The following is a 16,429-nucleotide window of genomic DNA, read 5'->3' on the forward strand; positions in this document are numbered from 1 at the left end:
GAGTGAATCCATGACTTGGAGCAATTTAGCCCTACTTGTAACATATGTAATGTTTTTTTTTTTTTCAAATGATTTTTCAATTATGAAACTTAGAAAATATGAAGTTAGTTATTTAAAAGAATGCAATAATCAATCACAGGCAACGGTATCTCATTGTACAAGGTCGCATTCTTGAAAATGGCTCAATTTTGGCTTGAATTACTGAAGTAACTGAACTGAAAGTAACAGGATTGAGAGGGTTTGTTGAAAGAGTTTTAGGTAAAATTTACAAATCTCAGAAAAAAAGAAAAAATGTTAAAATAACATTTAATCATTTAAAAAATTAAGGATAAAAAAATGTGAACTTCAGGAAATCCAGATAATGCAAATTTCAAATATTTTATTTTATTACATTTTTTTCACATGGGTGAATATATTTAGGTAAGGAAAAGTTGTGTGAATGTTGCAGGACTAAAATATAATGTTGTTGTTGTTTTTTTTTTTTTTCAGATATAACTGTACTAGTTATTTTTTCAACTATAACTGATAACTCATGAAAATAAGAAAAATGAGACACTATTTATATTTAAAATATCGTTTATCTTTCCTTTAATGGGGTACAAATGGCACTGTAATTAAGGAATCACCAATAAAATGTATTTCTTCTTCTTCTTTTTTTATTATGTGACAAATATAAGCAGCTTTCAAAGGTATCCTGATGTTTCAACATACAGTAAGTCTGTCAGGAAAGTGCCAATGAGCTATGAGCTATGAATAATGTGAGCATCTCAAAGTATCTTATGTGTGTCAGAAACAAATTCTGAATGTAAATGAATGCAAATTGTAAAGCAAGTGAGCATTTTATCGTTGTCTGGATACTGAGTCAAGTTTATTAAAACCAAGACAAACAAATGCAATGAAATAGCTAGTAGTTTGATTCATGAAAGAGATCATTATTATATATTTTATTATATATTTTAAATATAAGAGTAACATTTACAGCATTTAACAGACACCCTTATCCAAAGCTACTTAGATTTTTATTTCATTTTGTACACCCGAGCAATTAAGGGTTGAGGGCCGTGCTCAGGGGCCCAGCAGTGGCATCTTGGTGGACTTGGGAATTGAACTCATGTTCTTCCAATTGAGTCTAACACCTTGACCAGCATGCTAGAGTTTTTTGCACAATGATAACACAGCATTCTAACAAATATATCAGTATTTCATGGGCAAATCCTACAACTGTTTCAGAGAAGCAGATAATAACACATAAGTACATCCAGGAAATAAATGTTAGTTGTGATACGCTTGGACTGGAAAGTCGTTTGCCCTGTTCAGTGCATTAAGTGAAATATGGCCAAAATAGAGAGATGAGAGCATACAAAGTGACTGCGACTCAGCTGAGCTATTTTTTTGCCAGCTTTTTCTTCTGTTTTTCACTGTGTGCACTGAGCTGCTTGCTCCTTTGGGGAGGAGGGATGTGGAGTAGGCGGGAAACTGCTGCTGACTACAAATGAGAACAGCAGCCTTCACTCTGATCCCATCAGCGACACTCTATAAACACGCTTTTCCCCAGACACACGACTGAAACATGTAATGACGGACATGATACGTGCTTCTAGAACGCACACCGTACTGTAGCGCAGATTAAGAAAGAACATTGCAGTGCAGTGTACAGTAAATACCTTACCAAATTGTAAAAGAGGTGGAAAGAGGAGGTTGTTTAGGCTAAAACCAGAACACTGAACCCTCATTCATGAGACTTAACGGCTTGTCTTCCTTTTACAAGGCATTATGCAGGGAAATGTATGGCACACAGTAGACATGGCTAAATGCTGTGCATATATTCACCTTATAATCAACATGCTTAAAGTCTGAAAGTAAAAAGACTGAAATCTTAATATTTAGGTAGGTTCTGCAGACTATTGGTTAATTGTCAATATTACTTAAGTAGAATCAGGAGCCTCTTTTTTCATACACATGCACATATTTTTTTATATATAGTTCAAAAAGCCCCTTTTACAGAGAAGTTTGTTTACTTTACTATGATTACGAATACATTTATTGCGAATGGAGGCTGAACTTTTTGTAAAATAGGTGTTTTGGGGCATGAGGTCCCAAATCTGTTTTTCGCCGATAAGATGTTTACCATATATAACCATATGTGGCATGGTTCTCAAGTAGAAATCTTCTTTTTGTAGAAATCTAAGAACATTTAAATACATTAAGAAGTCCATGTTGTGACTCACTTTGCATTTAATACCATTTACATTTACATGGATTTATTATATATAAGAACTAGATTTGTAAAGTTGATCGCGACAAACTTTGATGTTGGCTTTGACGGTGCAAGTATTCGCAAAGGACGGTGCTTTTGGAGGCGAGTAGACATAAGGGTTAGTGTTGCTTTTGGAGGCAAGTGGACAGAAAGCTAGGGTGACAAAACATTTGGAGGTAAGTGGAGACGAGCATGTGATGTCATCCAAATACTCTTGAGGAAGTTCCCCTCATTTGGCTGAGCGTTTTGATGTGTCGCATGTCCATGTTGTGCACATTTTTTATTTTCATGTGACATCACATCACATCACGTAACGTGAGCAGAATCCACGTGAGGCAGTTCCCCTCATTGTGCTGAGTGTTTTGATACAGTATGTCACATGTCCATGTTGTGCTAATTTTTGATTTTCACGTGACGTCACGTGACATCATCAGAATACACGTGAGAATGTTCCCCTCATTGATGAGTGTTTTGATATGTCACAGGTCCATGTTGTAAAAAGTTTTTTGATTTTGCATATATTGGGGGCGAGTTTGTTCAGAGTATCACCATAAAGGAGCTGGCCGAGTTTGGTGTAGATAGTGCGAAAGCTTGCCGAGTTATAAGCCTCCAAAGTTTATAATGGGAGTCTATGGGAAAAAAGGCCATTTTGAGACGCGGTACCGGAAGTACCGGTACTCGGATCGCTTACAAAGGTAATAGCAACAAACTTCAGACCAGGGTCTACAACATACTCGAATTTGGTGCATGCGGCTCAAAAGCCCTAGGAGGAGTTACTCTTGATAAATTTTTGTCTAAGCTTAAATACAGTAGGAAAACAACTGATTTGCATTGACACATTGCTTTAAAAAACAAGTTGATTTTCTTTTCAGTATTATGCCTGGCGGTACACATACAGTTATATCTTTATGGAGCGATATCAAACTCTAAGAAAATATTATATTGAAGGTTTTAGACTTTGCATTTTTTATTCTTTTGCTTGCTTTTTTTGAACCTGCTTGCTAACTTACAACATGACCAATATTGCCATTGCCGATGTTGCCAACATGGCCAACACATATACACAGTTCCAAAGGCTACAGTAGGTGAAACCCTTCTCAAAATGATTAACTTTATTACTGCCCTTTGCTTTTCAAATAAGATGTTCAAAATCCACATAAAGAAAATATGACGTAGGTGATCACATACTTTTGGTTATATATCTCTAGACTCTTTGTCTCGTGGTCTGTAGACCATTTTTGGTTGTAACCATCTGTATATCAAAAAGCCAAACATCTGGCAGAATGTAATCCAGGGTATAGATGGCAACTGCTTGACTAATCAGAAATAATGGCTCCAAAAAGATTGATGTTACTGTACAACTTCTAAACATGTCTCCCTATCGGTGTTCATTAAGCTTCAGCAAACATGTGTATACTGTTTTTTAAGAAGAATAACCAAGAAAAAACGTACCGTACAAGCCACTACCGAGTTGTATTGTGGATTCAGCCTATTTCAGATTCTTAGCTCAGATCATGAATATAGCACAGCCTGAAGAGAAAAGTGGGATGCTGGGAAACTCACCCTGTAATGTGTGGAGGCTCGGTGGTCAGAAGAACCTGTGGTGGTTTGTCTCTCTCAATCAGCCATACTTTGTAGAGGCCTTTTTGCCTGGGGTGCAGAAATACAGTCACATCCATCCCACAGGGTCGATGAAGAGAACGAAGCCATGGACTGAGAACCCACGGTCCTCCCACAGCCGAGCCGTTCACTAACACAAAGCGGCCTGGAAATAAAATAGCAAAATGTTAAACGCATGCATCTATTAATGAAATGAACAGATTTTTTTTTTCGTTTTTATTTATTTATCAAAGAACTATTTGCTTGCTGAAGGCATCTCAAGAGAATGCCTCTGATTGGACCGGTAGTCAATTTGAATATGAAACCTGGAGCTCAAACGTTAAAATATGCTCACACAATCGAAGACATGACTGGGGGAAATGACAACACCTCCAAAAAAAAAAAACGCAAAAAAAAAAATAGATAAATCCTGTAAGAAAGACATTTTCTTACAATTTAACAGAAAAGGAAAATCAAAGCCCTCTCAGTGGGCTTTGATTTACAACTTTCTCTCCCTCTCCTGTTCTTTCTGATATATTCAGCTTCTTAAATCAGTAACTTTTTTCACAGAGAATGGTAGGAAGAAGAAAGGTGAAAGGGCAGAAAGGCCTTCTTTTGAAGTGAAGAAAAATAAAATCATCATCACTAGAGACGAGAAATTCCCCATTTTCAATACTCAAACAGTATCTGTAGTCTTTATTATTCCACCAACAATCATACCAGTCATTAGAGATCTGCAACTTTGGTTCTCTAACCACAAAATCTTCTGAATTATGGTGGACATTCATCTTTTGTTCTTATTTTTTCTTTTTTCTTTTTTTTCTTTTTCTCCCGCCATACAAAAACCTGCCGGCAGATGGACCGGGTTACCTAAATTGTGTTTAGATGTTAAGAAATTCAGACAAATGCTTGACCAAAACCTCACAATTATCCAGAAATGCAAATAACATGTCAAGGGATTATGAGCAGAATAATTACTGTTCTTACAGTGAATCAAAAATACATCCAGAACATAATATCCTATAAAATAAATAAATTAATTTAAAAAAAACCCTCTATCTTTTGACTCTGTAGTTCCAACTTTGTACCTATGAACTTGGGTACATTTACTAAATTGTTGTTGGCTTTTAGAGCCTTGTGAAATGGACAGTAAAACATAATTAGCTATATGCAGCATTGGCATTCAATTTTGGATGATTCCCTTTGGCTTCTATACCCAATGATATGCAGGTGCCTCTGATGGACTCGATTCAAATGTTCAAAATGGTCCATCAATTATCAGTGCAGTTCCAGAGATTGGCTAGCACATGCAAGGACTTCTTGAGATATTTTAGCTGTATGTTTGGGGTTGATGTTCACCTTCTGCCCCAGATTCAGTTCTATGGCTGATGAAAATATATAATAATATATATATAGCACGTATATATATATTAGACACGAATAAAACTAAAATTGAGCAATGTAGGACATATCAGAAGAGAATTAAATTTTTATTAAATATATTATTATTATTATTATTATTATTATTATTATTATTATTATTATTATTATTATTATTATTATTATTATTAAGGAGTTCTGAATATTTTTTAAGCATCTCTGTTCTTCTTTCCCAGCAGAGATGTTTTGTATGCACGGTAGCAGCGGAGTGCAGTGCGTTGCTAATGGTTCTCTGTGTAACTGTTGTTGACTTCTCTCTTAACTTCCTTAGCATTATTCTGAGATAACATTGTGAAACCTTGCGTGCGCCTGTTCGAGGACGATTAGTTTTGATTCCATCAGCGTTCCACCTGAATATTTTCACGCCAATTGTACTGACAGAGAATTCTGAGGATTTCCTTTCCATTCGAGAGTTGTTTAAAAATGAGAACTTTACAACGCTCCTACACGTCGCACATGATTCTGCTTTGTTGCATGAAATCTTTCTAAGCGATCTTTTAAAACGAACAGATTTCTATTTATAGAACATTATGTACTGGATCTCATTATTCAGAATAAACTCTGAGTTTGAATAAGAAAATAAATTATGTGAAAATTCTGTGTGAACTATTAAAAAGTTTTATAAAAAAAAAAAATCCATTTAAGAAATCTGAGAACACTTGATTGTCCAAAATACCAAGACTGATCGTGCCCTATGTTGACGACTTAACCAGATCGACTTACAAAGGTACAATTTAAATCTGTACAATCTGTTCAATGTATACACCTAACCACTGGAGGGTTAAGGGCCTTTCTCGAGGGCCCAGTAGTAGTGGTGTGGTACTGCTACTCATTCTGGGATCCAAACTCATGACCTTCCAAATAGTCACCCAACACCTTAATCAATGAGCCTCAAGTCACACTGATTAGACTTCAGGCTCCATGGATGGATGGATAAATGGATGGATGGAAGATTTCCTAAAGAAAAAAAAAAGAAATTAAATGTGCATGAAAGTATTTTACACACCAATTTCTTTAGCCCAGGATCCACAAATGAGGCCAATTTGTGAATCTTTATGAATCTACTTCAGGCATTTAGCAATTTAAATGCATACTTTTAAATACGACATGGTGGGATTTTCAATTTTGTAGGTTAACGGAGTTGGACATAAAAAAAATAAAAAAAAACCTAAATCTTATACCAGAGATATAAACGTGGCTGAATTAAAATACTGTCTGAACTGCCCCAGAGGACTGGAGAAAAAGGTAGCCTTAATTGTACCTTCATCAAAAAGAGTTTTTCTCCTTTTAGTATAATTTTCTCAGTTAGGCTGTTATTTCTACTTCCTGCTAAATGAGCACAGTTTAGCTGGAACCCATTACAGGCTGAGGTCCTGTGTGCTTGAATCACAGTACACTCCAGAGAGTCTGTAAGCAGACACATGAGCAGGTCTGGGGCATTTTTCCAAAACGTTCCACAGTTTCCACAATTCTGTAGATGTGCTGGTTACACAACGAACCTCATGCCAAAAACACAAGATCCTATTAAAGCTTTTGAAAGTCTTTTTATTTAAATTATTCACAAAAGAGGGAGGGGTATGGTGGCTTAGTGGTTAGGACGTTCACCTCACACCTCCAGGGTTGGGAGTTCGATTCCCGCCTCCGCCTTGTGTGTGTGGAGTTTGTATGTTCTCCCAGTATGTTGCCTCGGGGGTTTCCTCCGGGTACTCCGGTTTCCTCCCCCGGTCCACAGACATGCATGGTAGGTTGATTGGCATCTCTGGAAAATTGCCCGTAGTGTGTAAGTGAAAGAGAGTGTGTGTGTGCACTGCGATGGGTTGTCACACCGTCCTGGGTGTATCCTGCCTTAATGCCCGATGATGCCTTAATACATAACTACCCTTTACAACCACGGTTACACCTTTACAACAACCTTTACACCTTAAAAGAAATTCTAGCAACACAAAAATGAGAGATTCCTGTTCTTGGCAGCCAGGAGAAGAACCTGACGGTATCTTCTGAACCTTTAGTTTATCCACCTTAAATATGAACACGTTGAACTATTGAGATGCTTTTCTGCTCACCGTAGTTATGTATTAACGTTGTTGTTTTTTGCACCATTGCATGTAAGCTCTTAAAAACTTTTAGAAATACTCAAGTCAACTCATCTGGCACTAATCATTGAGATCACACTTTATCTCTATTTTGATGTTTGATGTGAACAGTAACTGAAGATCTGTTTCGGCATAACGTCCGGCTGTTGGCTGCTTCCAATGAGGTATTGTTATATATATATAGTAACTTCATCTTAAGTTTTTAGACTGCTTGGAGACAATGAGAATTGTTAAAAGAGCTATACAAATAAATTGAATTATTAAAATACTGAGGATATGAATACCTCTAACATGCCAAATATGAATGCATTTATTGAAACAAACAAACAAACACAAAAAAGAAAACAGATACAAATAGAGGTTGACATCTCAGGATGTCAGGATGCAGAACTATTTTTTTTTCTTTTTCAGCATTTCAGTAAGTATACTAGCAGAACCTCCTGAATAAAGGCTTCCATGCCCCCAATTCCACTCATATTTAATTAAAAAAAAAAAGGCTTTTCAGCTCAGGTCATGTTCATTTCGATCTGAATAAAAAATCAGACACTGACAATTGGATCATTGCATTACATCCCTAGTGTAATAGAACCCGATACGATATTTGATATTCACCGACAAAGCAAGCGAGCATTAACAACTCTACATGTCTTCAAAGTTGCCTATCTGAAGAAACCCATCTCGCATCTTTTTTTTATTCCAAGGGAGCTGTTACAAAAAAAAATTTAAAAAAAAGAACAAACATTAACCCCACCCACAACCGTGATATATATATTTTTTTTTCATATGCTGCAAATTATTGTGCAAGCATGAGGCCATGTTTACCGGAACGGAACCATTAAATTCTGATGCTATTACTCACAACAATCACAGCAAAATCCTTTGGAAAGCATCCACATTTATCATAAGGTTGGAAGTAAATTACTTACATACTATCAATCCAACCAACTGCTACAAGACTATTTGCATTTTGACAGATATTTCAAAAAAAAAAAAAAAAGATTAACAAAAAATAAAAAATAAAAAAATCCCCAGCGGCAATGCATGCACCGTCCTATGCACCATTACAAATTTAATCAGCACAAAGCTTTGACTTGCCAGATTGACAGTATTTTTCATGCAATTATTAAGAATATCTATCTATCTACCTACCTATATATATATCCTGAAAAATGAGGTGCTTGTTGTAATGAGAAATATATCCATGTAATTTTTCTTTAGCCATATTTTAATTGAAGATCACAGCATAGTACTGAACAGGGTTTGAATTTGGAGAGGAACAATTAAGGGAAAGAAAAAAACAAATTTAAAGTCGAAAGCATGACTAAACAGCCACACACAAACAACTCCCTCTAGTGAACCTAAAAAAAAAGAAAAGAAAGAAAGGAAAAGCCTAAACCATAAAGTAATTTCCAAGCAAAACTGCAAATTAATTGCATTTTCTTTTCGAAACATTCAGAAGCCTTTGTCATTGCCTTAGGAAATGAATAAAGCACTCAGGCTAGACAAAACAAGCCATGTACAAGGTTTTATTGCATTAAACCTAATTTGCACAGTGAAACTAGAGTGACAACATGTATTGTTAGAGCTTTAGTGAGGAGAAAATTACTCCATTTTTTTTAACCTGGAGAGCAATATTTAATAATCTGGATAGTAACAGGAGTAAGTGATAAACTTGTGAGATAAGTATAGGATATATCAATATTAGGGATAATAATCTGATGATGTGGTGTGAAATGATACCTTTACTATCCCATTATTTTATTTCATTTTATTTTTATAACTACATGCTATGAAGTGTTTTATAGCTCTTATACAGGGGGGGGGGGGGCTTTTAAACAAATAAACAAAAGAACTATAACATACAATTAGTTTTGATGATTTAATTATATATTTTAAAATCCGTTGCATATTGACACGAGTGGCTTCATATGCAATATTCATCTTCACCATATATTAAAGTTTTTAAAGTATAATTCCTTTAGACTAGAAAAATCCTCATTGTATTTGCTTAATTCAAACGTGTACATTGGTAGCACATGTGTGTATTGTGTTACATTAACACAATTTGTTTTCATGATTTGAGCATGGACTTTCATGACTCTGGAATATAACTAAGGTATGTGCTCTCACCTTGAGTCCTGGATCAGTTTGAATTGCATTATTATGTCTCACAGTATTTAAAAAAAAAAATGAATGTAATAGTACAGATATTTTTTTCCCACAGGTGACAACAACCTTATGAGATTTTATTATATAACTGGTTAAATGGACATGAAATCATCTGACCCATTGATAATACATAATCTAACGAATTAGAAGGTAGTGTAAATGAAATAAAAATTCAGTGTAAGCAATACAATTTTGCTTGATGAGAATATTTTTATGAATTTTATATTTGAATACTTTTAATTGATGAACATCTATCTCTTAAAATTGATAAAAATGTTTCCTGTTGCCAAGAAACAACAAAGTCCTCCATTCTGAAGACGTGCAGCTTTACATCGGACTGTTACACTAGAGACTCCTTCTAAAACTACTGTAAAATAGATAGTTTCTTTCACAATTACTCACTCACTCTCATTCACTCATTCAAACTACCTCGGGTCATGGGGAGCCTGTGCCTATCTCAGGCGTCATCGGGCATCGAGGCAGGATACACCCTGGACGGAGTGCCAACCCATCACAGGGCACAAACACATACACACACTCTCATTCACTCACACACTACGGACAATTTTCCAGAGATGCCAATCAACCTAGCATTGCATGTCTTTGGACCGGAGGAGGAAACCGGAGTACCCGGAGGAACCCCCCGAGGCACAGGGAGAACATGCAAACTCCGCACACACAAGGCGGAGGTGGGAATCGAACCCCGACCCTGGAGGTGTGAGGCGAACGAGCTAACCACTATTTTAGCTAACTATCTATTTAATAGCAAAAGCCTGCCTGCTTATATACTGACATGATAGACAGATTAATTTGTTTCATTTAAACCTGTGACGGGTTACGGTGCCAAAACTTTTGTGCTCGTAAGGACCGGCTCATTTTACAGCATCCGACTTCTTTGTCTTTTTCGACTATTTCAACACCAAAGTACTGTATACCTAAAACATCTACGAATGATTTATTTAGTCATGTGTTAATTATTTTTCTCTCCCTTCCATTTTGTAACATAAGAATGATTTAGAGACGTCGAAATATTACCCAGAATCCCCACAGATCTCGGATCTCTGGTTTGAGCTAAGCAGAAGTAGATATGAATCTTAAATTACAACATGCGTCTGCCTGAGGGTTAACGAAACAAATCCGATGAAATTATGTCGAATGATCTTTCTAAAGATCTTTCTTAAATCGAGCCGTGTAATAAAACTAACAAGTCTAATAGAATTAGCCATAGTTTCCTGTACATCCACAATCTCACAGCACAAGCACAACGCAGTTTGTGTGTCTTCTAAAGATGATCACAAGATGCTCATTAAGCTGATCACACAACACTGTTTTATCTTCCTGCTCTGGAAGTCCTCAACCATTGTTTCTTTGTTATTTGCTACCTTTTTTTGTTTCCCAGATTCAGGTTTTTGTTGCTTGACACCAGGAACCTTTGATCGCCATCCGTCTCTGTGATGTCCGAAACAAAAGGCCGTGTCAAGCACAACAAAGAGCGGCAGAGGAACGGCAGCAAAAAAAAAGCACTGAAAGACACTCTCGACTCCATCTACCGAGCTGAGATAAAAAAAGTCATGTAGTATCAGAGCAAACAAGTAACCGAATGCCGATGGGACGTCATGTTCAAAGGCTTTCTCTCTCTAATGCTCCCTGAGACAGAAGTACCAACACAAGTACTGTGTGTTACACATTCTATGGGAATCTGCGTGATACAATACTGCAAAAGAGACGATTCTCATCCCGTATCTTTAGACCTTAGCGCTTTATTTATTTGTTTGCTGGTTTGTTTGGTTTTTAAGATAACTCTTAATGAATATACTGTACCTAGCATTCACAGTAAAATGTCCTTATATGTTCTTGGGAAACATTGACCATAGTCATCTTTATAACATGATCCTTAAATGACTGAGGAGATTGCTGAGGCTGAAGCAGACGGTTTACACCCGTTGCTTTTTCTGACCAAGATTACAAATGCTACAGATGCTAAACATGCTATAAATTCAATAAAATGTCCATTGAATGCCATTTATAAAACTGCAGATTGTTTTATTTTGTGCCTTTTCCAGATAGCAACCTACATAGCAATCCAACATGTATTTATTTCATTGTAGAATTCTGTCTCTTTCTCACTCTCAATCTATTGCTTTATTTTAGACATATTGACATGATTTGATTCAATTTCCATTCTCAGAAGAGTTTGAACAACATGTAAGTAACGAAATACGAACAATGCAATGCAATGTACTTTTCTTTTCTGTGTAAAACAAATTTCCTATCGAACAATGCAATGCACTTTTCTTTTCTGTGTAAAATCTCTCTCTCTCTCTCTCTCTCTCTCTCTCTCTCTCTCTCTCTCTCTATATATATATATATATATATATATATTACATTATTATCCAATATTACATTTATTTATCCATATATCCATCCATCCATCTGTCTGCTTATCATTTCTTCAGTCCATCCATTCATCTATCTAGTGACGTGACGTGACATATGGCCAAGTATGGTGACCCATACTCAGAATTTGTTCTCTGCATTTGACCCATCCAAAGTGCACACACACAGCAGTGAACACACACACACACACTGTGACACACACCTGGAGCAGTGGCAGCCATTTTTGCTGCGGCGCCCGGGGAGCAGTGGGGGAGTTCGGTGCCTTGCTCAAGGACACCTCAGTCATGGCCGGCCCGAGACTCGAACCCACAACCTTTGGGTTACGAATCAGACTCTCTAACCATTAGGCCACGACTGCCCCCATTAGGTCACGACTGCCCCATTAGGCCACGACTGCCCCAAAGGATGAGGTACCACCGAGATCGAACGATCTATCTATCTATCTATCTATCTATCTATCTATCTATCTATCTATCTATCTATCTATCTATCTATCTATCTATCCCCCTCTAAGTCAAAAGAGTGGCATCAGGAAAGCAGCCTGTTTTAGTCATCTTGTTCCTCACATCCCTCGGGTGAGACAGCTGTCCATTAGTATATATGCAGCTGGTGGTTGTGTGTGCTGACAGTTTGTAAAGCTGCACCGTGGATCGTAGAGCAGAGGCTCTGCCTGTAGCTAAAGTAACATGTTGTGAGGAAGCTGTTTATTGTTGTCTCACTTAAAAGCTGGCTGAGAGTCTTTGTGCTGAGATCAGTGAGAGTCCAGTCCACTGAGGCTGCTTTTATAGGAATCTGTTTTCAGGCACAAGAGGTTGATTATGGTAGAACATCTCATTTCCACTTTTATAGTTATTTGCCCAAATGTCAGTGAATACATACACTGTGTCATAAAATTAACTTCATCATCTAAGTGTTTTTTTTTTTTTTCATTTTTCATTCAAGGGCATGCTAGCATCAGAATAGGCTGTATAGGTGGATGGTTTTGGCATTGAGTCTGAAAATGATATGAGCATCATCTCAGGGTCTGTGCATTATCCTTAATATCATTCTTATGTTTCTTTAATGTCATACTTATACTTATGTCGTCCTTAATAACAGGTTAGACGGAGGTACATATTTGTTGTATAAATCACAGGCAGACATGAAGGGCAGGGAAGAGCGAAAATGCTGTTGAGACAATGATTCCGGCAAACGGAGTGAACCTGAATAACTAGGCTAAAAAAAAAACGGTCAGTATCAGGAAAGTAAGTTCAAACAAACAACACAAACAATTCTTATTACCAACACTGGTGAAAAGCACGAGCAGGTTGTCTAAATGGGAATGTTGGAAAAGTCTGGAACATTGAGTGTGAGGTGTGAATACACCCTAGACACATACCTATAACGGTATATCTTCACAATCGTTAACACATACAGGCCATTAAGCATAGACAATCAACCTGCTGGCATGTTTTTAAGAGGAAATCAAGAAGTGTGGTAGCTTAGTGGGTAAGCTGTTGGACTACTGACTGGAATATGGGGTCAGAATTGTTTCGTTATTCTGAATAAATATACTATGATCCACAAATAAATATAAAGAGTTTCACAAATATTTTTTAAATCAACAAATGCACAATAAGCAAACGGTCTACCTCCAACCAATCACGTTCTGATTTACTCGCTCTTCACACTCCATCACAGTAGGTGGTAGTGTGAAGAGCGAGTAAATCAGGACGTGATTGGTTGGAGGTAGACCGTGCCACGATTGGTCAGCGCCAGAGACCGTTGTCCGATTGGCTGGAGTAGACGGTGGGCGGAGTCCACCTATTTGTGGATTCTTGTGCACGTCTTGACGTTAGAAATGTTTCAAATCCACAAATGCACAGAACGCAATTCACAAATGAGCAGGAAGCCATTCACAAATAAATACAATTAAATATATATATTTATCAATATTTTTTTTATTTGCAAATCCCATTTTATTTGTTTGTGAATTCCATTTCTTTTTGAGAAATTTGTGACATATATTTACGGTTTGCTTATTTTGCATTTGTTGATTTAAAAAAATATATTTGTGAAACTCTTTATATTTATTTGTGGATCATAGTATATTTATTCAGAATAACGAAACAATTCTGACCCCATATTGGAAGGTCATGAGTTTGGATCCCAGGTTCAACAGGCTGGCCCGTGAGCAAGACCCTTTGCAAACCATTGACTCCAGATCTGGCTGCCACCTCCACAGCAATTAGTGAAAATAGACTAAACACAAACCTGAGCTGCTAATGAATGCATCACAACAAAGCCATGTGTGGCTTTACAACAATCTTAGTGAGACTGAAGAGGAAAAAGAAATCACCCGAGGAGACTCTATTACTTTGTAAGATATTCTTTTATGGGTGCTGTCACAGTAGATGGAGGAGGGAGACTAGAATTATATCCAGCTAAACTAACACAGTTGTCTTCCCAGAGATTCCAAGAAGTTCAGTAGATGAATTTAGCTCAGTAAATTAAAATACATTCATTGCTACGATAATCTAGAAATAGTTCAATGGGTAATTAATGCTGCTGGTGTTCCTCACTCTCTGCGAATGCTTACTGCAACAAAGCAACGTTCGTTTATAACTGCGGTACTGTACTGAACCCCGGACAGTTTGGGCTTATTTTAAAAATCACAGCTATGATATTTGGTCATCGTTTACAAACTTACTGTTCCATTTATTTTCTTCCCCAGTAAATAATGGCAAATGACAAATGGATAAATTTCAGTCATATCCTGAAGTAGAAAGGCTTTGTGCTGCAATTCATCACCCTAATGCTGTTAGTGTTATTAATATCTGTTGATATAGACTCACTGCACAGTGAACTGCATTTACATTTTCTGTTTAATTTTCATTCTATGGATCAAAAGATTTCAATTTCATCCCATCATCCGCTTACAATTTACAGAAGTGTTTTTCTTTTATTTGTTTGTTTGTGTTTTGTGTGTGTGTGTTTGTGTGTGTGTGTGGATGTGTGTGAATGTGTGTGTATTCCTTTAACTCTTAGGTCAGATTTAGAAGCAAGAATACTTTACAGCTCACAAATAAACGTGAGGTCTGATCTTCACCTGCAAGCTTCATCTGCCCCATCTTCAAATCATCCATCTGTCTGTCAAACCATTTTCAAGGTCAAACTAAAACACTAACAATCCACTGCGGAAAAGCGCAACCAAAACTTTTGTGCTTACTTTTTTATTTATTTATTTATTTATTTATTTTTTACTCAAACGATATAAATCGATTATCCTCAAAACATTTTTTCAAAGATAGAAGAAATGGAACGCTTTATAATAAATCTGATAAACTAGACAGTATTCTACCTTTCACTCACTCACTCTGTACCACTCTATCCGAACTACCTCGGGTCACGGGGAGCCTGTGCCTATCTCAGGCGTCATCGGGCATCGAGGCAGGATACACCCTGGACGGAGTCCCATCGCAGGGCGCACACACACACTCTCATTCACTCACACACTACGGACAATTTTCCAGAGATGCCAATCAACCTACCATGCATGTCTATGGACCAGGGGAGGAAACCGGAGTACCCGGAGGAAACCCCTGAGAACATGCAAACTCCGCACACACAAGGCGGAGGCGGGAATCGAACCCCGACCCTGGAGGTGTGAGGCGAACGTGCTAACCACTAAGCCACCGTGCCCCCTTCAGTATAATTATAAAAAGAATAAACAACCTTCCAGGCTTCTAACTGAAGATATATATACAGTATAATTTAGCCGTTATAAAACAAAAACAGGCTACAACAAAAAAGGCTACAAAGATTTGAATTCTGAAAGCCATTCATATGTATGAATGTGTCTAAATTTTAAGAAAAGGAATTTTTTTAAGTAATGGCTCCAGGCTGTAGAAAGCTGACTGAGTTATTTATTGGCAATACTAATAGAGCCAATGCCAACACCTAATGTGTTGAAAGATGGTGCAGCTCAGCACCAAAAAGGCCGAGCACTGGGTTGCATTATATATAGCCTCCAGTTCAAATGCTAGAGCCAGAGAAAAACTCATTTTGTACTTTTTTCTTCTGTGCAGTAGACAGAAAGAAATCAATAGGTAATATGCCACCTCGTTTAGGGAACTCTACGATTATATAATGATGGAGATCACATATAGTAAGGCCAAAGTTCCCCACATTGATCCCCACACCTCCAAAATAGAGAATGACTCTCCTGCTTTAAACTAGAGAAAAAAGGGGTGATGCGTTCAATCTAACAGGTTTTTATTCATGTGGTATTTTTTTTAAATGCTCTGTTGCCCTGCATCAGGTGTCTGGGATTAGTCTGCAACAAAATATAGAAAAAATGGTTATCGATACCTATCGAATCACCAGAATGGTTTTGACATTATTACTCAAGTACCTTTGTGTTTGTGTGTGCGCGCGTGTGTGTGTGTGTGTGTGTGTGTGTGTGTGTGTGTGTGTGTGTGTGTGTGTGTGTGTG

General features: G+C 37.2%; 1 protein-coding gene across 1 annotated transcript in view; it reads right to left on the bottom strand.

The window, feature by feature from the left end:
- The window catches only part of alk (ALK receptor tyrosine kinase), a 481,244-nt gene that overhangs the window by 146,493 nt on the left and 318,322 nt on the right, over positions 1–16,429 (bottom strand). Inside the window, exon 7 of the mRNA XM_047821514.1 lies at positions 3,821–4,022. Coding sequence (XP_047677470.1) covers positions 3,821–4,022 — 202 coding nt within the window. The remainder of the gene's footprint in view (positions 1–3,820; positions 4,023–16,429) is intronic.

The sequence above is a fragment of the Tachysurus fulvidraco genome, chromosome 12 (genome assembly GCF_022655615.1).
Source record: "Tachysurus fulvidraco isolate hzauxx_2018 chromosome 12, HZAU_PFXX_2.0, whole genome shotgun sequence".
NCBI classification, from domain to species: Eukaryota; Metazoa; Chordata; class Actinopteri; order Siluriformes; family Bagridae; genus Tachysurus; species Tachysurus fulvidraco.